Source organism: Daucus carota, chromosome 5, assembly GCF_001625215.2.
Source record: "Daucus carota subsp. sativus chromosome 5, DH1 v3.0, whole genome shotgun sequence".
NCBI classification, from domain to species: Eukaryota; Viridiplantae; Streptophyta; class Magnoliopsida; order Apiales; family Apiaceae; genus Daucus; species Daucus carota.
In genome coordinates, this window is record NC_030385.2 from 6,240,412 (window position 1) to 6,268,253 (window position 27,842).

Below are 27,842 nucleotides of genomic sequence, written 5' to 3' on the forward strand. Positions count from 1 at the left end.
CAGTTACACAGAAAGGCTATAAAGTGTTAAGTTTAGCAAATAAACAGTTGTTTGTCTCTCGAGACGTCATTTTCCATGAGATACATTTTCCATTTCACAGCCACACTAGACCTACACTATATCCCACAGATATCTATCTACCATCTGTCACAGAATTGTCCACATTTGATACATCTGACACTGATGTTCTATTGGACTCATCAGCTGAGCATGATCCCACTAATTCTACCAATACCGCTGCTTCAAGTTCTGCAGAACAATCTTCATCTACACCACATTTTCCTCCAGATGTACATGATCTTAGTACTGATGTTACACTGGATTTGAGAAGATCCAATAGAGTACATAAAACACCTGGGCACTTCTCAGAGAGCTCGCACTCCTCTTCTAGTTCATCTAAAACTCAAACACAGTGAAGATGATTTGCTTACCTCACTAATACTCATCCATATTTATAATGTACATGCATGCACCAAGGACAAAACATATGTCGAATGTCGGCACTGCAACACACACTCATTTATGTAGCTAATACTGTTACTCAAGGCATATTACTGAAAGCTTCAGATCAACTTAAGCTCCAGGCTTTCTCAGATGCTGAGTGGGCATCATGTGTTAATTCTCGACGTTCCATTATTGGATACGTTTTGTTGTTGGATGATTCTCCTGTTACCTAAAAGTCCAAGAAGCTGCATAGAGCGTCTATGTCATCTGCAGAAGCCGAATATAGGGCCATGGCTGCTGCTGCTGCTACTGAGGTTACATGGGTGGTACGCTTGCTTGAAGACTTGGGAGTAACTAATCTCAAACCAGTTGAGCTAAACTGTGACAATCAATCTACTTGCACATAGCAAAAAACCCTGTCTTTCATGAACGTACTAAGCACATTGAGCTTGATTGCCCGCAATGATTCTTAAATCGGTTTAATCGCTTTTAAATATTATTATATCCTATCATGTTTTATATTTTTAAAAAAAATACGATGCAACATTTAATAAATAATATTTTGATTTTTTTATTAATATGATGATATTTTAAACATTTCATCCAAAAAAAATGATATAAATGACCATCACCCGAGAAAACAATGCCTCATGTAAACCCTTCTCCCCCGAATGAAATTCCGAAACGCAAAATGATACAACTCGCAAACCTCAGAAGTGAACACCTCTTCAATTCAAGCGGATTCTTTAGTTCCTTGATTCCTCCTAGTTTTAATTCGATCTCAAGAAAGCCAGGATATTCATTTCTTAGTCGTAATAATCAGCGTAGTAGGTATGCCGGAGTCGTTCGAGCTGTTTCCGCACGCGATACTCACTACTATTCTGTTTTGAATTTGAAAAGCAATGCCACCTTGCCTGAGATCAAGGCCGCTTATCGGAGACTTGCTCGAAAGGTAATCGTGATTTCTTCTGCCTTAATTGAGTTTAATGTATGTGGCATTTTCTTCTTCTTTTCATTGCTCTGTATAATTCATGATAATTGGATTGTTATCTTTGCTTATCCAGCAACAGAATCAAAGTAATAACAACAAACAAACACGAAAACTAGCACACAGATATTTTGACTTGGAAAACTCTCCAAGGTGAAGGTGAAAACCACGAGGTGAATGTAAAAGCCCGACATTAGAATTTAGAAACTTCCACTACCGAATAATGGGATACGCAAGTTTCTTTGTAGATAATACTAGAGCTCTCCCTTTTTTTAATGCTTCTAGGACCGAAGTTCTTTCCCCCTTAAAAATGCCTTTTTTTTGGGGTTTAATAAAACCCAAGCCCACATAAGTGGACTAGGCCCAGCACCCATGATTCCGAATCAGAAAGTGAGTAGTGTTCGATTGTAATTATAGCTATTGCCTTGTTTTATTAGAAATGTCTAGTCTATGACCCTTCGTCTTTGTGTTTGGTTTTTATTTAGTATGTATACTCATGGTTTTCATGTCGGTCGACTAGTCGCGACTAGTCGACGACTAGTCGACTAAGCGGTGAATGGATGTCGACTCAACATGTCGACTAGGTGAATGTCGATATTTCGGTCGCTTGGTCGACTAAGCGGTCAACTAGTCAACGACTAGTCGACTAGTCAAGTTTGGGCCACCGACTAGTCGACTGTTTTTCTACAATTTGCATTCTGCACAATTAATTTTGCATAAATTTTGTTATTTGTTTATTGTACTACCACATCACATCAGTATCACATAATTGATATTTATCAATTGTTAGCTTGATACATATTTTACGTGATCATGAGTACTTTGCTTTGTTGTTAACTATTTTCGCTTTTCCATCATTCTCTTAAAGTGTCCGGTTCTTAATTCCTTAAAATCTGAAAAAAAAAATATTATGGAAGGTACATAATACAAATATATGTATGTGATTATATGTATATAATATAAAAAAATTATTATGGAAGGTACATAATACAAATATATGTATGTGTTTATATGTATTTAATATATTTTTAATTCATAATAAATATATATTTTTTAGCGACTAGTCAACGGCTAGTCCACGACTAGTCGAGTAGTCGACTAGAGGAAGGTCTATCGACTCGCCTCGACTCATCGACGTGACAACCATGTGTATACTTCAAATGCTTGTTCTTCCCTTTGATTTAAATAGTTTCTTTGTTTTTTTTTCCTCTCAGATTTCTGTGGTTATTGGTTACTAATTAATAGTATTGGTCCTTCAAAAAAATAATTATAGTTTTGGATATATTGGAATGCAGTCTTCTGATTGTCACCGCAGCAAGTATCTATTTTTGATACCCAGTGAATCTATCTTCGGAAATTGCATAGTTATTTTTGGACAATATCATTTCATTCTCTCTCATCCTTACCTTTGATCTTTCTTTTCAACAAAACTCTCTTTCCTTCTATCCTAAGACAAAATATAATGAAAATTGTAGGGCACTAGATGATATTAGCCCGTTGTTTATTGTGCAAGACTTGTTTTTGTAGCACTAGGCAGAGGAATTGCGTCTAGTTCTTATGCTAGTGTATTACCCATGACTTATCTCTAAGAAAAAGTTAAAATAAAAGTGGAAAACCCTAAAATCTATAAATTTCACTTGACATCATAATACTTATCCTTCTTTGTGTTCTAAATATATTTGAATGTTAATTGCATTAACTAATGTGTTTTGACTTCTAAATAATTAGCAATTTCTTTTACTATATGTACCTATGTATATTGCTAATCAACTAATGATATATTACCATCATAAAATTGTTATACTAACGTTAATTGTGGTAGACATATTGTGAAACGTTTTTTGAAATACTATAAATGTTTCCAAAAAGGGCTTGATGGCCTTAAAGTTACCTTTAGATAACTACCTAAAGTTAATACATATTTTAATATAAAATTAAGACTATTTTTGTAAATGCAGAAGGTGAATTCTATTGTTACAAAAAAAATATCCAACTTTCATGCACAGAATACATACTCACTCTGTCACACTCATCTATTTACATTTTACAGTTTTTTTCACTGCTTGGCATGCATTTTAAAGTTTCACTACTTGGCACGCATTTTAAGGTGTGTATCAAGTATAGTTTCATAACTTATTTAATTTTTTTTTTTGCATAAAAATTTTAACATTAAATTTATATTCGGAAGAGGAAATTTTCTAAAATAATTTATAAAATTATACTTTATAAAAGTCTTAAAATGCTTGTTGAGCCCTCTGTCTTAAATGTAAACAACTCACTGGGACACAGGGAGTATGACTTTAGGTAACTTCCTAAAATCAAATTTAGGAACCCTTTTCTCTTCTAAAAATGTTCCGTGTAGTGAAATGCATAAGTTCAATGAAGCGATCTCTTCTCACCTCACAATTAGTCAATTGAGACTACTTGTCTCTCTTCTCGCCTCGAATGCATGTAAAATAGTTGGGCTTACAAAGTAATCTGCTAATTCAATAAACCCCTAACCCCAATTGTAATATATATAGATACATATACTTTTTTGATTTTTCCCTATACACCTAATATAAAACTAATTAATACCATTTACAAAATTAATCCTTTATTTTAATTTCATTCCCCTTGAAACAACCGGTAAGCATAATAAGAGAAAATAAAACAATTATAACATCAATAATTATATTTTATCTCTGTCAAGACACACTATCAGTTATTCTTATGAGTATATTCTTTAACATCAATGCTGTAGTTAGTGATGCAGGACTGGTTTAGGAAGCATTAAGCAATGATATTGAAAAAACGGTACGAAAGACAAACTTGGAATTTAACTCAGCTACCTTGGATATCCCTACTCGTGAAGGGAAAAAAGTTATGGACTAAGAGCATCTCCAATCCATGCTCTCCTTTTAGCTATATACTATGTTGACAACAATACCTCTTACGTAATTTTTTGAAAAACTCTAAAATGAATCTCTATATTTAAAGATATGATAGCCATTATGTATTATTGATAATCGCCACATCAACTCCTGCCAAATTAAAATGTTAAGATACTATTCTCTTTATAGATCCTGTCGTTTGGAATATCTTCATGATCCTGAAATTTTAAAACTAATAATAGATTAGTATTCTTAAAAAATAGCTAACCATTATACATAATACCAAAACACCTTTTTCATTTTCTCTATTTTAGCTAACTATTATCTTTATACCATTTTAACTAACTAATTTAGCTGACACCATTGGAGATGCTTTAATATAAATTTGCTACATATTAGCTCCACATAATATTAAAAAATACTCCCTCCGTCCCCTCCAATTCTTATCATTTGGAATGGAGGGCTCGGCACGCATTTTAAGACTCATATAAAATATAGTTCTATAACTTATTTTTATAATTTTCTTTTTCTGAATAAAAATTTAAACATTAGATTTTTATTCAGGAAAAAGAAAATTTTAGAAATAAGCTATGGAACAATACTTTATACGAGTCTTAAAATGCGTGCCGAACACTCCATTCTAAACGATAAGAATTGGAGGGGACGGAGGGAGTAATTAATCTATTTTTCTCAGGCTAAGTAGGATGAATTATTACTTATAATTATAAAGACTCCTTTTATCATCACTTCCATAGTCTCGATCAGTTAGTTATGACTAAGTGTTTAGTATTAAATAGTGAAGTAATAATGTGGATGTGTCTTTTTAGTATTGTGAGAACAAGTATGGAAAATGTCATAAAACTTCTTTGGTGTATTTTATGCGGTAACTTGAGGATTTATGCTGTCATACGATACAAGATGTAAGATGAACGGTGCTGGGTTTAACAACACGGATGAGAGATGCAATGTAAAGAGTTTGGTGTCAAGCATCTCACAGTCTAGATCACTCAAGATACGAAAACGCCTCATCTGAAATGGGTTGGTTCAAACATTCAAACATATCAGGGCGAGAATAGATTAATAGAACACATTTAGGTAAGGATATAACAGATGTGGGCTTGAGAACATGGCGACCTGGGTGCCTTGCATTTAGCAGCACCGGGTTGCCATGTTGTTGCTTGGTGGCATCATACTAACAATAACTATCTCTTGTCATTCATAATGTTTATGGATGCTGTCACTAATGTTTCCAGCTTCCTCTTCCTGCTTAATTACACCTCTCTAACTTTTTGGAAGCATAGGGTCTTCCAGAAGTTTATCTCTTGTCATTCATAATATTTATGGATCCTGTCACTAATGTTTCCAGCTTCCTCTTTCTGCTTAATTACACCTCTCTAACTTTTTGGAAGCATAGGGTCTTCCAGAAGTTTTTGTAAGCATCTTGATATTATGATGATGCACACTATAAAGTAGGGTAAAGATACTTGTGCAATATTAAAATATCGGAGCTTTTTGTCAACTGAATTTACTCATATTTCAGAAGCCCTTGATAGTAACATGAAAGAAGTGCATTGAGTATTTTGAACAAGTCTGTAAATTATTGTTTTGTTTTTCGTATTGTATTGGCCTTGCTGTTTTCTTATATGTACCTGAAAGCAGAGTTTATGATGACATGGAAAATATCTTGTCTCGTCTATTTATCTGTCAGTGAAGCCTCTATACAATTATGAATGTCTTGAGTTTCTATTTTTACACGGTCTTGATGTCAGTTCAGATGTTGTTCTTTGACAACTGAGGTCTGTATTATTTTATGTGCGAGTTCTAAGTTATAGTTTTTTTTGCATGGTAAGCAGTTTCATCCAGACATGAACAAGGGGCCTGGGGCAGAAGACAAGTTCAAAGAGATCAGTGCTGCATATGAGGTACCTTCTCGCTCAACCACAGTAATACAGTGAACTTATTTCACAAGTCAGAGGCTCCCCTATATACTCAAGAATTGAAAATCCTGTTTCTAATATATCCTGATTATGTATAAATTTGATTAGAGTATAAGGTTCTTTTTGGAAACAGCCACCTCATTCTTATGAATAAAGGTGAGGTCTACGTATATCATACAAAAGAGAATATACTGGGTATGTTTCATTAGTTATATGTATTTTATTAGTACATCCTCTGCCCCACACCGAGTTCCCTTTTTCGCCTACCGAGGCAGCCCAGTCTTTATTAATGCATTCAAAGAGCCTCATCAAAGTGGCAATATGTCATATAATGTTGAATAAGACGCTGCATGCAACATAATATGATGAGTTTAGGACCTGTCAAGCAGCCACTTCTTGTGATTGTAATGTAGATTTACCTACTTTTTAGATTTTCCCTCCCTAGGAATAAAGATAATAAGAGTATGTACATCATCGCCGAGACAAACCTAATACTCCCTCCCTCCTATTTTAACTGCTTTTGACTTTTTTACACGTATTTTAAGATGTTAAAAAAAATCACATCTAAACATAATTATTCTCTTGTTTTTCTCTTGTTTTTGTAATTCTGCTCCAGATCTATTCTCAGAAGAATTCTTAGATCTAAAACCATCGGAGATTTCACAGTCTTTCTTCTTTGTTTCAAGCGGGTGAATTTTCAGTCTGATTTCTCTTGTTTTTGTGGTTCCGCTATTTATCTTTGGTTATTATTTCGGTTTGGTGTAGTCTCTCCATGGCGAGAGTTAGGTTGTTTCTCTCCTTGGTGAGAGTTTTGGTTTTTCTCTCCTTTGTTTGTGAGCGTATGATCTTTGATTTAGTGATAAAAGTTGTTAAGGGATTGCAATTATGGTCGATAGCTCAAACAGGATTAACTCCAGCCAGATGTGGAGAAGAGGGTACTTGTAAATATCTCATCTTCAACAAATCGCGTGATTTCATGAAGAATAGATTAATCAACGATTGTTTCTCTTTTATGTTTGTTCGACGCGACTGTTTTTGTAGATGCCGTATGGCTTTTCATTATTGAATTGATTTTCTACTAAAAAAAGTTAGTTTGCATTTGATCAAAAGCGTATATATATATATATATATATATATATATATATATATAAATATATATAATTTTTTTTTCTTTTTTAACTTCAAGTTTATAAGTTTAAGTGTGGAAGTATTTAATTAGCTATACATCTTATGTTATCAAGATTATTAATTAGGTTAAACTTTTCTCAGGGTTTTATTAAATTGTATCCTCGAGTAAACAAGTTTTAAAAATATATCTTTCACATTTCAAATTTATGTTGTGTTGATCAAGTGAAAGATTTTTTGGAACTGATGTGGTGTATCCTACATTAGATAGCAAGAAGACAAGATTAGAACTACATTTTCAAATCATTTAGACCTTTGTATAGTGGTTTTGATGGAGAAATCTGGATCTAATATGAGTTCTCTCTAGATCTAATTCCAAAGGTGGTGGCTTATAGCCGAGAAGTTAGCCGAAGCAAGGTGGTTTGTGTGTTAATTTGTGGCTGAGATCAAAGAGATTTTGAGTGCATTCTGTACTCTCAACTTTCGATCCCTTTAATTTGTCTACGTACCCCATATATAGGGGGATTAAGCCAATATAGTTTTTGGAGGCCAAGATATCTAATCCATTTTTTGGATAGGTGTGCTTATGCCAAGGCGGTGACCCATGGGCCAGGAGAAGCTTATTGAACCTCGAGAAAGGAGGCTCTTATGTTTCCCCTGTATGTTCATGCAATCACTCATTCTTAGAACTTGTGACTTTAGGTATTTTTTTTCCAGAAACGAAGTAAGAAATACTCATGGTGACAATTTGAGCAGACGAGGGAGAGCCCTCTTAATTGTTCCAAAGCAACTAGGAAGAGATTCATAACCATTTAGAATTCGGTTAAGATGTAGGATACCTATCCATGAGTTTTCGCAACTCGATTATCAAAGAGTTGCTTAATCAAGCAAATGCACAGATGTCTCCCAATCCATTAGAGATAACACTAACATATACCAAGAATACTTAGAAGGGTAACACGTGGTATAGCCGTGACCTTCCCATGGACGTGTCCATACCCCGTGTGAGGATAATCCACTTGAATAAAGGGCAGATACTCCTAAAGAACGGCGGGACGCAAGATCATCTCAAGTCCCCGATGAGAATAACACACCAGAATACAAGATTAAAACATGTGATCATCGTTGGAAGGCTTTCGACAAATAATATGATTATCTCGAGCCCTTGATAGAAAAACTCACCAGAATACAATATCGAGAATTGTAAATTGTCAGTAGGCCCTAAATGCTATAATCATCACATAAACCTCTGACGGCCTTCAATCATCCGAATGCCATGAGCATTGCGGTGGCCTTCATCGGACAAACCTCTAATGACTTTCAATCATTCTCATTCGATTTGTGTTGATAGAGATGCATATACCAAAAACTATTCATCTATCACTCTTCCTTTCATTTTTTCTTCTTTTCATGATTGAGTAAAATTCCCTCTTAATAGCCCCTTTTAATTGTTAAGGGTGTGCCCTCGCGCTCTCCATAAGGTAAGGCGCGCAAGGTGGAGATGACCACCTTCCTTGCCAGGCCTATATAATTGGCCAACTCTTCCAGCTTATAGGGCAATAAGCCAGCCCAGTTATCCAGAGTCAAATTTTGGCTATAGCACAGAGTTATATATTTGCCCTTTAGAGCAAGTCCAATGATGGTGTTAAAGTCGGTGCTATTGCTATAATATAGCACCCAAGCAAAAAACTCAACTCCAATGGGATGCTAAACTTGAATGTAAAATAGCAAAATGCTGTATTTGGTGCTAAATATAGAACTAAGTATAGATGGTGCTATAGTTGCCACATAAGCATGCAAGTGACAAAATGCATTAATAAGTAATAGTGACAAATATAGTTATGTAGTTTAAGATTATGTAATCAGAATATAACTTTATTTGGATATATTTGGTTCTATTTTGCATTTATCATTGGACCATAAGTTCTATTTTAGCACCAAAAACCACTTTTGATTTCGAATTATAACAATAGCTACATCTATTTTAAAATCACCTTTAGACTTGCTCTTACACATCCTAAAAATTTCTCGAGAAGAAAGAGTTATTCTTCAACCTCACTGACAAAGTCATGGAGCTATTAATTTGTGGAAAAACTACTTGTAAAGATAATCAATAACAAGAAAAATTTGAAAACAATAGAAGGTAGATAAAAATTCTCGTGAAGAAAGAGTTATTATTCAACTTCAGCGACAAAGTCATGGAGCAATTAATTTTTGGAAAAACTGCTTATAAAGAAAATCAACAACTAGAAAAATGTAAAAACAATCAATGTAGATAAAAATATCGTAGAAAATCTGTTTATACCTCGTTACTTGAGTGGCCTGAATTTAGTTCTCAAACTAACTGGTTCATTTACTTTTAGGATAATTCAGGTATTTAGATTTTATAACAAATGGCGTTCAAAGGATAAATTAACAAGAAGGTACGGTATAGTGTTCTAGGTGGACCCTCAAATCTCTCTCTCTTTTAAATTTGTAACATAGTGTTTTTGTAGGTCCTATCAGACAATGAAAGAAGATCTTTATATGATCGATATGGCGAGGCAGGTTTACGAGGAGACTATGATGGAGCAAATGGCAGTTCATATGAGGTAGTATTATATTACTAAATAATTTTTGTATTTGAAGGAGACGTTTTTATATATTCAATATTACATTGTAATTTGACTTTCCCTAAGTAATTTTTGGTTCCAGATTCTTGTGATGCATAGTTATCAATTTGAAGATTATTCTACTTTTGATGCATAATTTTATCAGGTAGATCCTTTTGAAGTGTTTGGTACATTTTTTGGCGATCCAAATGGGGCTTTTGGTGGGAGGGATGAATCAGGAGGTATGAACTTTAATCTGAGTTACAATGGAAGGCAAGGTCTTGATATAAGGTATCACTGAAAAATTCTGAGATTGTTGTCCAATTCTGGCCTTGACCCTTGTGTGTTTCATGAATTGCTCATGATTTATAGTTGTATAAGCATATTTGTGCAGTTTCTTTCAATAGCTATAAATGTCTTATTTGGATGATAAATAAATAAGCACATGTACCTTTGTTAATATAAAGCAACCTATTCATGTAAAATCTTAAGGTGTTAGAGGAAGGTCCCAACAAGATCCTATATTATTCAACATTCTCCCTCAATCGTGCATGCAGTGCGATATATTGAACTAGACAACAGAAAAGAGAAAATCATACAAGCCACATGAACAAACATATAAATAAATTAAACAAATGGAGGTGGGAGAGTCACCACTCCTAAATCGAGATCTGATAGCATATTAAGTAACCATCTTATCTGAAATCATAAAGTGTTAAGAGTTAAAGTGGTGGAGGAAGGTCCCAGCAGTCAAAGAATATAAGCATCGGTTTCCAAGATCGAAATTACATGTGATTTAGGACATGGAATGGACAAGGATTTGATGGGTCGGAGGGGTTATGACTTGGCTTAGCTCCTTCGTTTTTATATCTTAATGATGCTTTTTAAAGGCATTAGGCATCAATCTTTAATATGATTCTTCTATGTCACTTCTTTTACTATGTTTCTCTAATGCACTATGGCCTGTAAAAAAATGTGCTTTATTGTAAATAGACTGCCTACTTAATAAACTTCTGACACCACATATTAAACATATCGGTTAATACTTTATCTATCTCTACTATACATTAATAATAATAAATATACATAATTTCTCTTCCGTCCCGTATATGATTAAGTAAATGTAGTCAACATGAGTCGAGATGTATTTCTAGACATAATAGCAAAAGAAATGAACTAGCAACTAAAGCGTGTTCATTCCTTATGGTCAATCAATACTCTTCTTTATCAAGGTTAATCAAAATTATCATTATGATTCTCAACACCCTCAAAATCATCCTCCTCTTTCTCGTGAATCTCCTCCATAACTAAAAGCGCCTTTTGGGATGATGATAACTCAGAAGAGGCATGCTTCGCTTTACTGCTGACATATAAAGATATATGTGATTGTGACATAGTCTCGATCTTGTCATTTTATTTTAACTAAAACTTTTATGTTTCTATCTTACTCCCTCCATCCCATAATTCTGGCAGTATGACCTTTTCATGTATTTTAAACCGTTCAAAAAAAGATAACTGTACATAATTGTTTTTGTAATTTTCTCTTTTTGAATAAAAAGTTGTTGCCAAATAATAAATTAAAAAATAAAAAATATTCGCAAATATTTTTTTATACATCTTGCAGTGCGTGCCAAAGTCAAAGGGACAAAACCTGATTTGTTTTTCTCCTTATGAATCTCTTATAAGTTTCATTTGGGCTGCCCAAATATATCTTGAGTCTTCACTCTTGAGACTGCTAAATTTGATGTTGGTGACTACTCTTGAAATTTTTCTAAAATTCTTCTTTTCATGATTCTCCAATTTCAATGATGCACACGTATGCTTCACACCTTACATCATGCTTCAGCGCTTGACGCACTTGCATCATAAATATCTTGGTTTTTAGTTTTTGTTGTTTCTTTGCACAATCAGTGAGCTGTTGCAAGCACAATGAGTGTAAATTCAATCGGAATTCATACTTTTGGTAGGGTTGTAATGGGTATATTTTTTTAAAAATGGTCGTATTATCCAAAAGTCCAGACGTGAAGGACCAAATTGTATAAAGGACAAGCATAAAGGCAGGGAGCTATGGTTCTTTTAAGGGTTTATGTGTTCAAATAGATACTTAAAGGGCCAAAGTGTTAGTAACCTATTAACCTCTTAGCAACTCTTTTTTGTGTGAACAACATAGTTATTGAGCTGGCGATTACATAACGAAATCAATTAGTTCATTATATTGATTTTGAATCTTTTTTTAATTATAATATGATATTATTTTTCAGTCATGATTTGTATCTGAGCTTTGAAGAATCAATTTATGGAGCTGAGATAGAAACTGAAGTTTCTTGTTATGAGATGTGTGAGAATTGTGGTGGAACGGGGGCTAAATATAGCAGTAGTATGAAGTCCTGTACTAACTGCGGAGGCAGAGGTGGAGTGGTGAAAACTCAGAAAACGCCATTCGGGATAATGTCCCAGGTAATCTCAGGACTCGGGCTATGTTAATTTTGTTCTGTTTACCTTGTTATGATTATGACTAGTTTCGAGTTCTAAAAGATTCTTCAACCCAGGAGAAGTATGTGTATTCTGTAGTTAGATTTATTCTCTTTCTGATTTCTCATATTCTGGCTTTTATTTTGCAAAATTGTGACGATATTAGCATACTGTGTAAACAGAAGGGATCTCATCCCAGATTTTAACCAAAAAGAAGTTGTCCACTGTCCCAAATATACCAACCTTGCCCCTTGTATAGTCCAGTAGATTATCACCTGCTTACTCTAAAGGCTCGTACATCTTTAGGAACTTTCTCACTATGTTTTCATGTGACATGGAAAGGAGGGGAATTACCATGTAATTATACCTCAAAATGCTCATTGCTTCTGATATTGCCCCATATTATGTATACATACTATGGAAACCCTTACAAACACAAAAATGTGTCCTCTGGCTCTCTCGCAACAAACAGAGGAACCGAGAATGGTAAAGACAAAATGCGCTTGGACCAGAAAAACCCGTGCTCGAAAAATATATGTTATTTTGAGCACGGTCGATAAAAAAAATCAAATGGATTCAAGTAGAGTTTTCTGGAACATATCAATAAGCTATGCGCTTATGTGCTGCGCTTTCTGAAACACCTGATGGGACTACTAGCTCAGGTGGCAACGATAGCAATAACCATAAGTTCATAACAGCACTCACGATATAAGCGATTTCTTGCACAAAAATCAATTTCTTGATTTATTTCATGTGGATCCTCGTCAAGATGATACGGATCATCGGAAGGGTTGTGGCACAAAATGTACTAAAATATGTCTGCATTTGGTGATGATACTTGTGAAGATTTGTTATTTTTTCAATTTTCACCGGAAAAGGTTTTTCATCCTTGTACTTCTTATACTGATTGTTACTAATAATAATGTGTCGTTTAATTCAAGAAATAGCTTAGGCTGGGTTTTTACTGTATTTGGGAGTGCTAAATTGGAATAAAGTTTAGATAAATGTTAGTGTGTGGATGAGTTAGCAGTTGGAGCTAGGTTTGCAGAAAAAAGGAGTCCCATTTCAATGATGATAGGAGGGGTATCGAAATGCAGGACCCTGTGGATACTGGATAGTATATGTTATAATATATCTGTGCAATAGATTCTGTTACATGAACAAATTTTCCCCAACAATTTTTTTCTAATATATTTTTTTTGACATATACTTAAGGTGTCTACCTGCTCAAAGTGTGAAGGTAATGGAAATATGATCACTGACCCTTGTCAAAATTGTGGGGGCCGAGGTAAAATACAGACCAAGCGAACTATTAAAGTAGTCATTCCACCTGGCATTACAGACGGAGTTACAATGCAACTTCGAGGAGAGGGAAACGTCGATAACAAAAGGTACTTAAACTAAAGTGATAGTCTTGCTTAACTAGATGCAACATGCATTTTGTTGAATTTAAAGAACAGGAATTGTTTAAAGCTACTACAGCTGGATGAATCACATATTCATGCCCAAATCTGTGCCGTGTAGGCTGCAATTAGATAATGTTAATACTATGTATTGGCGAACATTGGATTTTGGTTGGAATGTAACATAAATACCCACCTGAAATATTTTTTATAAAGTTTTAATACATGTGGTGTTTCTGACTTGGATATACCTCTGTTTTTGTTTTTTCGTTTCTTGATTAGCTGTTACCGTAACCCATAATCAGTTACTTTAGAGGTCGTTAATATTAGGTCAACATATCAGTTAGTTATGTTTTAGGGACATTTTCTGTATATTTTGGGGACTCGAGCTAAATGACTTACCTAAAGAGATTCCATCACAAATTTGGAGGTAGAGAAATAGTGTAATTATTACTAATTTGTGAATTTTTTAAGTTTGATTTTGATTTTATTAAAATACCACATAAACCTTCTTCAAATTTAAGAAAGTTATCAGTTTTTTATATACTAGTGTTTCATACTGACCTGTCAAATTGTCTGAAGTAGCATTAACACATCACAAGTACTCGCGTGAATCTGGTTTTAATCATATTGTAGTATATATCTTAAAAGGTGAAGTAGCTGACTATATATTTGAGAACAGAGGAACTAAAGTGAAAATACCTGCAGAGATGAATTTCTTAATATGCCTCTATGGGTTGTTCTTTGTCTTCATCTTTTAATGAATTATTATTGTCTTACAATCTATGTTTACTGCATGATAGATTATCTTTCTACTTTGACTGAGAAAAAGTTATGCCGACACCTGGTCCTTATTCTGTAAAAAAACCTTGAATCCTTATTCATTTGAAGTTGCCAGCTATTTCTACTATCCTCCTGGTGAATCCATAAAGCATTTGTACTTGACTTATTTGATATCTTCTGATGAATGCTGCTTTTAGCCAAAAAGCTGTTATTTTGAGAAACATTTATCTGATCTGCGTGTAATATTTCAGATGTTGTAGTGCAGGGGTGTTGTTGGGGATCTCCTTTTAGTGCTTCATGTTAACAAGAAAAAGGGAATAAGTCGAGACGGCCTTCATCTCTACTCAAACGTTAATGTTGATTATACTGAGGCTATACTAGGAACTATTGTTAAGGTAAATTTACTTTAGTTCATGGCATATATTACACTGCTAAGCATTTTATTTATAAATCTATTGTTCTTTATGTTGTATACAATGCGGAATTCAAATATCAATTTGAAACCATGCTGAAAATATATTCACTGCTGGATTTTCAATATGATTGAGTATGTGTAGTCAATTTTTTGATGGTTATCCAATTGGCAGAAGCTCGTTTCCCACCCCTGATAAGATTATGGTTTAAATCCTCCCTTCCCTTTATACTGATTAACTAATTCTCCCTATGTTTTTAAATAATTGACATTTGACTTTCTGGCACATATTTTCAGGGGCATTGACCGCATAGTTTTTTTGTCAGGCATTGACCTCATAGTTAGATTTATTTGTTTTAAAATTTTCTTTTTTGTGAATTAAAATATAAGTTTAATATTTATATTCGTAAGAAGAAAATTTTAAAAATAATGATTCTAGCTGTGGTCAGTGCTCTTAAAAAATCTGTGCCAAAAAGTCAAAAGTCAATTATTTAAAAACAGAGGGACTGGGAGAGTACATTTAAAAACAGATTATATATATACCTTTTTGTATTTTTTTTAACTGTAAAGGTAATGTTGGAAAGTCCTGTTATTAAATTTTTTATCAGTCAGCCAGTCACTATTTTACTGAATACTGAGTTTGCTTTTTATATGTTGTTCTTCTGTTTAAGTCTCATGACTCATCTCAAAAGAGGTGTTTGATACTACTTTGAATTTATGGCCAAAAGTGGTTGTTTGAATTCAACTTTCTTGAAATTTGTTTTCGTGTTTAATGTAAGATATCCTAATAAATTTAGGTGGAAACTGTTGATGGTTTGAGAGACCTTCAGATTCCTTCGGGCGTTCAGTTTGGAGATACTGTGAAGCTGCCTCATATGGGAGTTCCAGATATTAATAAGCCTTCTAAACGAGGAGATCATCACTTTATTGTTAAAGTCCAAATTCCAAAACATATCAGGTTCGAGTCGTTTTGCATTTATAGTGTTTTTATCGGTCATGAGTAAAGAACCGTAAGAGAGATCTCTTGAAACTTAAAGATGTTTCAGCCTATTATTGATCAGCACAATACATATTCTCACTTGAATTTCATAGTAACAATAATTTGCAATATTCTGAATGACTGGTGGTAGTTAGATCATTTTAGTTCTTCTTAGCATAGCCTTATTTGATTATTGGTAAGCTATTTAACCAAAATGGGTAGGGCTGAGCAAAAATCCGAAAATAAACCGAAACCGATAAAAACCGGTAAAAAACCGATCCGAAAATTGAAAAACCGATCCGATGTTATTAGTTCGGTTCGGGTTATTGGTTAAAACTGAACCGGAAAAACCGAACCGATTACTTAAATAAATAAATATAATATATATCATTATTATTGAGTCGCCGACTAGTCTCCGAATCGGCAAGTCGGCTGAAGAAGAAAAGTCGAGTAGCGACTGGGCTTGAAAAGTCGTTCACGGGTAAAACCCGACCCGACCCGGTCCAATCGAGTTTTACCCGACCGGGTTAGGGTACTATTTTTTTTTTTGAGATAGTATCTACACCAAGGAGTCAGAACCATGCTTATTGAGTCGACGACTAGTCGACGACTCGTCGCTGACTAGTCGGCAAGTCGGTGCAGCAGGTTAAGTCGAGCAGCGACTGTCTAAAAAAGTCGTCCACGGGTAAAACACGACCCGACCCGGTACCGACCCAGCCCAATCGGATTTTACCCGACCCAATTAGGGTTTTTAAAAGTAATACAATACTTACCGTTACCTGGATGTGAATGTTTTATTGTTTGTTTTACACTACTGAGCGGCGGAGCGGCGGATCACCCGTAAGTTCTCTTCTCCTCCCTCTCTTCTCCTTTCTCTCTCTCTCTCTCTCTCTCTCTCTCTCTCTCTCTCTCTCTCTCTCTCTCTCTCCTCCTCTCCTCTCCTCTCTTTTTCCTGGGCTTTTCCTTTTTATTTCGCGATTGTGTATATACACAGTCTTGTGTGTATATACTCAGCACGTGAACAACACTGATGCTTTTTCATTCTATTTTTATTTTACATTTTGTTTTATTTTCTGTTTTGAATCTTTTCTGTTTTATTTTTAAAAATTAATTCTAAATTTTAGTTTTATTTAAAATCTTTTAATATTTTCTTTTTATCCAGTTTTAGTTTATTTATTTATTTTTAATTTTAAAATTACATTCTACTTTTATTTTACTTAAAAACTTCTAATAATTATTTATTTTTGATATTAATTTATTTTAAATCATATTTATAATTATTTTTTCCATCTTTTATTTTTAAAAATTCCATTCTAATTTTGTTTTACTTAAAATATTTTGATATTGATTTTATCTATCCTGCCTTTTTAAATAAAAAATATTTTAATTATTATTTTTTAATTATTTTTTATTCATACTTAATATTAAAAAAAATCAAATTTTTTTTTTTTGATTTTGATCGTTTGTAAATGATCAGTGGGGGCTGTTGTTTCGTTCTGCACTTGCCAAATGTACAAGGATCAATCCTTTAAGAAATTTTTTCTTACAAAACAAGGCTGGACAGTAGCTTTTGCTCTGTTTTGCTCTGTTTTTATTGTCTGTTTTGTATACAAAGAAGAGGAATAGGTTGGAACATCAATGTTTAAATGATTTGGTGTATGTTCAATACAACCGGAAGATTGATTCCCGATTCAAAAAGATGCGTGAACTTGGAGAAAAATATAATCCACTAATATTTGAAGACTTGGAGTGGACTAATGATTGGATGAATGATATTGAGGATAGGTTTTGGAGTGCGGTGGATATAGCTTCGGGTGCCTCACAAGGACTTGAGGGACGCACTTTACTAAGAAAAGCTAAAGGTGGTTCAACTAGTGATTTGCTTACCTACAATCGACGTGGCACTAGTTCGACACTACATGATGATGATGATGATGATGATGATGATGATGATGATGATGGATGGGGGGAAGATGAAGACCATACTCCTATTGATGATATGGAAGTGGAAGATGACTATGGTGTTCCTCCCGATCCATCCTTGAAGAATACTCAAGAGGGAGATGAAGATTTTATGCTTGATTAGTTTATTTCACTCATCTATTATGTTTTTATTTGCTTAGGGATGCTTAACTTTTGGTATTTGAACTTATTGTCTCTTTCCTATTTGAAATATTGAATGATGTGTTTTTATCTATATTATATAATCTTTACAATATATATATATATATATATATATATATATATATATTTATTTATTTATTTATGTATATCACGACTTGTCGACTTATTTCGACTAGTCGGGCGACTTGTCGACTAGTCGATTCCAAGGTGTCCGGGCGCCGAGGCTCGACTTGTCGACTTAATAAGCATGATATATATATATATATATATATATATATATATATATATTATATGAATTTAAAAATATTTTAAAAGAAATAAATATATTATATTTTATAAATTGGGCTAACATTAAAGTACTTGAGCTAATGTTAAGCTAATATTAATGTGACTTGACAGTTGACTTTGTTAATTTGCATTCAAAATGTCTCCTTGCATGTGTTTTGATTCATCCACGGTTGTTTTGTTTACGACCTGAATATGTTATAAAGGCCGGGTCACAAAACCTGTGATAATAATTTTCTCTACCAGTACATCATATTTCTTTATCCATTCTGTTTCTCTACGTTGCTATAAAACCATTTCATACACTGCTCTTTTTTTTTTTGCTAAATCATACACTGCTCTTTAGTATTGATGGTTTAAATGTTAAGAAACCTTCTGCATAAGAATAATGTAACTAGAAAGTGAAACTGCTGATAATTTTTAAAGGTTGTAAATCATCCTGAAAACTTCTAATTAATTACTTAGAAATTTTTAAGCCTATAATATAATTATGATTCCACAAATCAATAAAAATTTTAAGCCTATATTATAATTCCACAACTCAATTTGTTTAGATTACGCACATCAATTTGTTTCATTCTTATATTATTTTTCATTCTTATATATATTTGAATGTTTTGTAACCGAAACCGAACCAATTAAAACCGAACCAATTAAAACCGAACCGAGGTTTTTAAAACCGAAACCGAACCGGCGGTTGCGGTTTTCGTTATTAAAAACCGAAGATATATGGTTGCGGTTCCGGTTTCATCCGGAAACCGAGCCGAACCAGCCCACGCTCTCCCCTAAAAATGGGTATATTACTACCAATTTCTAATTTGTTCCAGTCAAATATTACTTTCCATATGCGTAATTTCTGTGTCACTGTTTTTGAGATTTTGAGATGCGGCAAAACTAGGGGAACGAGCCAAGCCTCCCGAACACTATCGGGCTTAAGTTTGAGCTTGACTAAATAGTTCGGGCTCGAGTTGGAGTTTGACTGACCCATAATCTTGAAGCTTAATGCTTACCTCAGCAAAAGTTCGATACTCGATAAGCTAGGACTCAGCTTGAAAAGGTCAAATAAATGCTACTGGATATATCATGTATAATTAATGTAAATATTAAATATTTGTATAATATTATGTGTATTATATAAAAAATTATTATAAATAAAGGTTCGATTAAGCTCAGAGGCCTCTCAAGCCAAGTTCTTTGGAGCTCGAGTTCGATAAAGTATTTAAATAGCTCGGGCTCATCTCAGTTATTGCCAATCCAAATTTGAATATTATACGAGCCGAACTCGAATAGGTCATGAGCTGTGTTTGGGATGGCAATCGGTTGGTATGGTTCGGTTTTGGCAAAAACCAAACTCGAAGCGAATAGTATTTTTCAAAACCAAACCTGAACCGAACCGAATTGAAACCCGAAGTTCTGTAACCAAACTGAACCACCGATTTTCGGTCCGGTTCGTTTTGAACCGAAACCTGGTAATTATATAAAAAATACTAAAAACGTATTCCCAAATATAGGTTCATAAACAAGTTTTTTATTCAAAAATTAACATATCCGCAAATTATTACAAGCATTTAAAAATTTGCATGATTCAATGAACAATTACAATAATTGATTATTCATTATCAAAGAGGAAGCTCCATGTGCTTTGTATTCATTAGTCGTTGGCTACTTCAATGTTTTCAATGTTTAATGGTCGCCCATTATAAAAAAGAGCAAAATTATGATATTAGTAAAGTCTAAAGTCTTTTATATCGGTGCTTAAAATTCATTACACCCTTGGTGCCCATTAATAGGTACTTTGCAGTTCAAGAATATCAGACTCATGTACAGGTTATTGGTGCTTGCAGAAGATTTGGTCTCGAGTAAATAATATTAATGGAGTAATATTTCAATAGCTAGTACATGTATTGGACTATAAAAAGAAAGTAAACCATTTAAAGAGAAAACTTGTAGATATATAACCAGAACATAAAAAGTATTTCAGGAGGCTTAAAATTCTACATTATTTTAAACACTTTATCCTATGAGAACTAGATATTAAGATTATATCAGGACCATTGTTGTATAAATATTATATATATATATATATATATATATATATATATATATATATATATATATATATATATATATATATTGTATAATGGTATACACTAACTTTATAATGTCGGGTTCAGTTAGGTTTTGGTTTAGTTTGGATTCGAATCGGATTTTGGATATTCGGGGTCAGGTTTTAGTTCAGCCGGCCTAAAAACCAAACCTGTACCAAATTGAATTGGTTTTTTAATATAAAAACCAAACCCGTAACCAAACCATAAAAATGGGGTTTGGTAAAATCCATTCGGATCGGTTCGGAAAATTTGGCCATACCTAAGCTGTGTGACTCATTTACACACCTAGTTCTTATTATTGGTAACTTATTAGGTGTCTAATATTACCAAATATTATTAGTGAATAGATATATAAGATCACCGGTATACCTAGAGCTAGTGGGAAATGGTTTTGGTTTGGTTTGAGCATAATATGAATTTTGATCCAAAATCAGTTTTTATACAATATGATTTTGGATTTGGTTTGGTTCATAGTTGGTTAGGTTCCAAATATGTATAAATGCGTTAATCAAAAACCACAATCTAGCAGATATTTATTTTTTATTTTAATTAATTTGCTAAATATAAGTACTGTATATACTTTGTTGCTCTAAAATTGTTAGCAAAATATTATCTTTTTATAAAATTGTTAAAGTAATAATAGAACATTCATAATCTATTAATTCTAATCAGTAAGCACATACCACTAACTTATATAACAACCCCATCTCCACCTCCATTATCACCAACCCCATCTCCGCCACTGCCTCCACCTCCACCTCCTTCAGCTCCGCCTCGGTCATCACCTCCCTAATCACCACCTCCATCTCCTACCCGCCCCTTCCATAACCACCACCTCCATGTCCACCTCCATTATTTATATCACCACCATATCCAACCCACCTCCACAGCCCGCACCACTTCCGTCTCCACTTCCACCTCCACCTCCGGCCACACCTCGATCGTTTTTACCTCCTATACTATCTTCCCCCAATTTCAATTCTGAATCTTTGTCAAAAATTGTCAAACATAGCCAAAATTGCTTCCATGTCCACCAACTCCATCTTCACCTTCACCTCCACTATCCCCACCACCGCAACCACCACTTGAAGCGATAATTAAAGCAGATCTGGAGAATTTCACCAGTATCTTGGAGTTTTCACTAATTTCTATAACACAGATCACTAAATCCTAAAGAGAATATCACTAAATGTTAAGAGAATATCACTAAATTTGATTGGTTTTTAGTTTTTATTTTAAGGGTGGTTTCTATTTGATCATGACCCTATATATATACGTATACATTCACACGGGGGGAGTATATATAGATAACAGCATATATGAAGAGGCAATGGCTGACCTGCCATGACACCTCTGTATTATTAACACTTCCAGCTTGATTGTGAGAAGAAACAGAAAGATATCTGATGTCTCTGACAATATTGTTGTTAATATGGATGTCACAGTTTTCGATTCATATTTGGAAGTGAATATGTGATTAAAATCCTATTCAATTTAGTCCTTATCATAATTTTTAATATTTTGTTGAACCAAAATCTTGAATTTGGACTGGATTGGTTTGATTATCTGGATTTGAACCCAAATTGTTACCCCTAGGTGTGCGAGATTGATTTACATGTTTGGCCAGCTTTTACACTACTGGTAATCTTAACCTGAACCCCCCCCCCCCCCCCCCAGTTTTGCTCCAAGTGCGGAATGGAGATAATACTGGTTTTGGGAAGATGCTTTATACAGGACATTCATTTGAATGTTCAGTTTCCAAATTTAGTCTTCGCCTTTAAGATAAGGTCACTACTGAAGTAGAAGATGAATATTAGAAGAAAAATACTTGAATTTTCAGTTTAGGAGGATTTTTTGGACAGGGGGTTGCCCAGTTTGGTTCAGTTGTTGCAATCATTAAAATGTTTCTTGGTCAAAAACTCCAGAAACTAATTGTTTATCTTGCAAGTCCGCTTTTGAAAGGCCAAGATCTCAGTTTGTGGAGGTTAAGAGATTGGCCAAGGCCTTTCAGAAGTCAAGGTCTTCAGTTGGTGATTTGTGAGAAAATATGTATATGCTGTAGACCGCTGTAAATTTCTGAGTTGGTGTACACTGTAAAGAGGCCGGAGAGTTGGCCAGTTCTTTGTTTTTGGAATGTCAGTTCATGAGAGATTCGTGGGCCAGAGTTTTTGTGGAGTTTGGTGGTGGTTAGATTTATGTCTTCCTCAAGTTATCCTTTCTTTAAAATTTTATTATTTATTATATTTTATCCCTATGTTTTCTGCCCTTGCAGTATTTTCTTCTTGTTTGCAATAAATTGGCCAGGGTGATATAATTAGCTTTTTTACATATGTCTCTTCCCCTGCTAATTAATAATCTCCACAACTTTGCCATTAAACCTCTTTATAGTAATAAAAAATTATAATTCCCAATCAGGACCAGTTATAATTAAGAATAACCTCCACATTGTAATATCCTTTACTTTTTTTAAGTCCATCTTTTATATATTGTCCTCTATACAAGAATAGGAGTGCTTAATATTTTCAATAGATATTCAAAATATTTAAGTGTTACATGTAAATCTAAGATGGCTTAAGATATTTGTTTATTTGTTTTAATGTTGTATGTTACAGTGACTTGATTATTTGTTTTAACACGGTTCCTTTAACTTGCGCTTCCATCCTTTAACTTGCGCTGCCGTAGTAACAAATTTATTCTTGAATCTTGTGGTATATCTTTCAAATTCATGTATTTATTACATAAGTAAATATTTTGTTAATTATTTTTTGAAACTCATTAAAAATCTTTCAAATTCATGTATTCAAGTAAATTAATTTTTTGTTTATCTTTCTTACAAATATAAATTTGTATGTCACCTCTACTTAAGAAGAATCTCTCTATAGTAATGATGTTTTTCGGTCCCAAGAGTGACACTTTCAGATTATTCTTTGATCTTTTTTGCATATTTTATTGTTGCGACAACCTCAAGTTTTTTCCATTGTTAGTAACAATTAGAAATAATTCCAAAAATACATAGATAGTTGATGCACCAGAAATATTTATTCTATGCATTTAAATGTTCAAGAACTACCTGAACAACTGTTTTTTCCAAAAAAATAATCTTTTCCTTTAAATATTTTTTCAATAGTTGTATCTTGTGATTGGCCTTAAAAAAACTGAGAGGAAAAAGATCCACAGGATTGTTTGCAAGAACATATATGAGGGGCCTGCTTCTTTGTATGTCCACCTGCCTGCCTCATCTCTCTCTCACCCTCTCTCCTCCCTCTCCCTCTCTCTCTCGCTCCCCCCCCCCCCCCCCCACCCCCTCCCTTTCCCCAAAGTTGTCCAACGACCTCGACTATATAACTCTCTCTCTCTCTCACACACACACACACACAAGTCTCTCTCCATAGTTGTCCAACGACCTCAATCATATAATTCTCTCTCTCTCTCTCTCCACACACACACAGACACACACATATCTCTCTCCATAGTTGTCCAATGACCTCAATCATATAATTCTCTCTCTCTCTCCCCCCCCCCCCCCCTTTCCCCAAAGTTGTCCAACGACCTCAATCATATAGTTATCTCTTTCTCTCTCACACACACACACATACGCGAGCACGCCCACAAGTCAAAGTTGTCCTACAGCCTCAATCATATAATTATCTCTATTTGAAGGGCAGCATGAAATAGAATTCCGTTCTCGTAAAATTCAGCAACGTACTTGTATACATGCTTATGGTCTCCCTTCCCTTTTCTAGTTATATTCTAATTTTTTTCGGCTGGACCTCCTGTTCGTATTATATTTTCAATTTCCACCGACCTTCATAGAATGCTAAAAAAGACTGTTAGTGTCCTGTGGTTTGTGATATGTGACTTTGTCATTTCGTAGATTTAAAATGTAGTCTGTCTTTATTTGACAGCAGTCCTGCAATATGGAAATAGAAGTGGAAGTAGAAGTTATGTTGGATGACATTTGTTTCTGCTTCTGTAGCGGCATCTGTATAATCATCTAACTAATATCTTGTTACTCTTACTTGTTTCAAGGATGTTTCTCCCTTTGTTCGTACTTGTACTTGCAAGCACTGCATTGATATTTTTATGACTATTCATTCTTTAGGGAAACTGACATGCTTTGATTTTTTTTTTTTTTTAAAATGATTAAGATTTATGAATGGTGAAATTATTGGGACAGATGATGTATGCATTTTAGTTCTATTACTAGAGCAATAATTTGACTGGCTGATGTTTTGGACTTTATGTAAAATCAGTGTTGAGGAACGTACTCTAGTAGAAAAACTAGCCTCTATCAAGGCATCAAGTACAAAATACTCAAGTTCATTCCCAGGTACACTTTTTTTTTACTGTGATTCTTCAGTTCGACACTATTAAATGTGCCAGGAAATCTACTAAATCAAAGTATATGTGTGATGTATCTATTTACCTTGATCTCTTTACAGAGAACTTTAGGAGCCACTCTGACCAATTTGAGGCTTCAAGGTCTAAAAGCAACAATGGTACATCTTTTTGGAAATCAGTAAAGAGCTTCTGGGGGTATGTTATTAGTCTTGATTTAGTTTTAAATCCTTAATTCAACTTTTTCTATGCTAGCTTATACTTGTTTCCGATAGAATGAAGTCAAATTCTGATTGATAAATCCAAGTTCTGGGATGTGGGGATTTTTCTAGGTTCTAATGTCAGAAAAATGAAGCATGTCAGAAAACAATATTAAATGTCGGAAAAATCAAAATTTTTAAATGCTCCTAAAAGTAGGGAAATTACAAATAATAGAATAATAAGTTCAAATTCAACAAATATCCATAAATTATGTTTTACAGAGCATTATGAATATATTTAAATTAAATGAAATGTTCATATTAAGAAAATCTAATTTGTATAATCAAATTATCCCTGCCTCCTACGAAAGCATTGTAATGTCCCCTTCAGGTTTCAATGTTCCGATAAACAAATATAGTTTTAGATGTCCTGGTAAAGTAATATGCAGATGTTCTGATAAATTGATATAGTTTTGGATGTTCCAATGTACTGATATCTCAAAATATAAGACTAACCTCAGAGTGATTACAACAGATTTTTTTCTTCCATTTGAACTCATTAAGCAATGGACACCATGGATGTTGAGAGCGTTTTATGTTCTTTGGGAAGTGTTGGCTTATATATTATATTATAGATCTACATATAGGGAAACACTGATTAAGAAGAAATAAGCTAAAAAGATGAGATTTTATTATTACAGCACCATGATCATTGTATAGCATTGAAAAATATTAAAAATGATTGCACAAATAAAAATCATAAGCTTTGTTAAGTGATTAGCAACTATCAGTTTAATTAAGCTTAATATTTACAAATAGTACTGAGGCATAATTCTAATACCTCTCTTTGCTTCAGTAGATTGTCATTAGAATATGATATCATCTTCATTTTTGCACTCTTATATTGCAATATGTTCTTGCGTCCAAGTTGTCCACATTTCTTGCACTTGATATGAGGATCACTTGCTTGTTGATGATTACCTTCTCCTTTTTATCTTTCTTTATGGGCATGCTGGATATTCATTGCTGCTACTTCTTCTTCTTTCTTTTTTTTTACCTGTGCTTTAAAAGCACTTCTTCCTGTTTCTTCATTATCATCCTCCATTGTTCTTTATTCTTGAGCCTATAACACATTTACCAAGTCAAGCAAGATTAACTTGACGATTTTGGTGTTTTTAAAGTACCAATATTTGCTTTATATCTTTTGGGTAGCATCCCAAAATGTTTCTGTACAATCCTTGATTTTAATTTCAGATTTAAGAAATCCTACGTTTTTTATGCTACCAAGAAGTCTATTTGCATATGTCTTGATATATATATTTTTTTAAAGAATTTGATACAAATGCTCATATATTATTTTCTATGGAAATCCTTGATTATCAGTTATTTTACTCTTTTTATTATTCATATTGATTACTATGCATAAACTATATATTTCTGAATGCACATTTTTTAAGAGAGTTTGTAACTTTTTAGTGCTCATGTATTATTTATATTTTCTGATAAATAAGCTTGAGAGTTTATAGCTGTAAACAAAATAAGCATTTTCACCTGATCTCTGTTTCCTAGACCTGGGTATGTGTTTTAATATTGTTCTAATTGTCCTACTGTTTGTCTCCATCTTTTCTGTCTTTGTACTCGCATACCTACCATGTTGTCTATGCAATGTGGTCTTTATTAAGTAATGTTGGTTACATGAAATTGAGTTCAAGCGTCTTGATGGTAATAGAGAGTTGCATAGTGTGGAGCATGAATGTAAGCTTCGTTACAAACTTCGATAAATCTGATTAGTTATATGGTGCTTGCACTTGAGTATCACAGCTAATCATTGATCCCTGTGATGCATCATGTGACATGAAGTATCGCGACAACTATGTGAAACTAAATGAGATATAATAGTAATCATTTACAACAGGATCTGTTTCTTTCTTATAAATTATTATAAGTTTCATATTGATGATGTATAATTTAATTGTGGCTGTTGTACTATTTTCAGGCAAAAACCATCAGGAGAGAAGTTTGCATCGGTTAGCGTGGATACATCTGTTTTCTCCAGTAGACTTCCAAGTTCACAGTTGAGTCTCACTCTATCAAGTGTTCTTATTTTGACGTGCATTTTCACGTTGCTGGGAAAAGTTAGTTGCTATACAGTGTTGCTACAAAATCAGAATTCGAAACAACATAAGAAAAATGATAGATAATTGCAGCGTCATGTGGAGTAGGGTCCAACTGTCATATGTTTAAGCTATAGAAAAAAAATTTGTTCTCTATATGTATCATTTCAAAATTATTCATTTGACTTTAGTTTAACTCTGTTGATTTGATGTTTAAGCGATATATATAATTTTAGTTCTCTATATGTATCTCTTTCGACTTCAATTTAACTCTGTTAACTTGGTAATCTTATGTATCCAGCACTTTTCTGCTCTAAAAGCTGAACTTGATATACTAACCTTTGGCCAGATTTTCTATTATATACTTATATATAATAAGCGTAAGGGAGATAATTTGGTCGCATGGTCCTCTGGTCCAAAAGCTTATCATCCGTTGGATCTTATATTGAACAAATAAGCACCGTTAGATTGGAACAAAATTAAATTCTGTTCAAGAAGGCAACTGATATCTACTTGCATGTTTATAATTCCTTTTCTGAATCCAAAACAAATTCTGTCTTCCACATGTATATGATTTTTTTTAATCCTAAATAAATATTTCCTACCAGTTTTATTCGTAGAATCATATAAATCTCACCGTCACAATTTTTTTGTAATATATTTTAA

General features: G+C 33.7%; 1 protein-coding gene across 1 annotated transcript; it reads left to right on the forward strand.

Annotated features, from left to right (window-relative positions):
* Positions 1 to 1,073: 1,073 nt before the first annotated feature.
* On the forward strand, positions 1,074 to 27,419 carry LOC108219852 (uncharacterized). Its single transcript, XM_017393400.2, has 11 exons — positions 1,074 to 1,396; positions 6,159 to 6,227; positions 9,863 to 9,958; positions 10,125 to 10,249; positions 12,220 to 12,415; positions 13,646 to 13,821; positions 14,882 to 15,011; positions 15,826 to 15,986; positions 24,778 to 24,854; positions 24,967 to 25,060; positions 27,059 to 27,419. Exons 1-11 carry the CDS (start codon positions 1,088 to 1,090, stop codon positions 27,261 to 27,263), a joined length of 1,638 nt encoding a protein of 545 aa, XP_017248889.1. The 5' UTR covers positions 1,074 to 1,087; the 3' UTR covers positions 27,264 to 27,419.
* Positions 27,420 to 27,842: the final 423 nt, after the last annotated feature.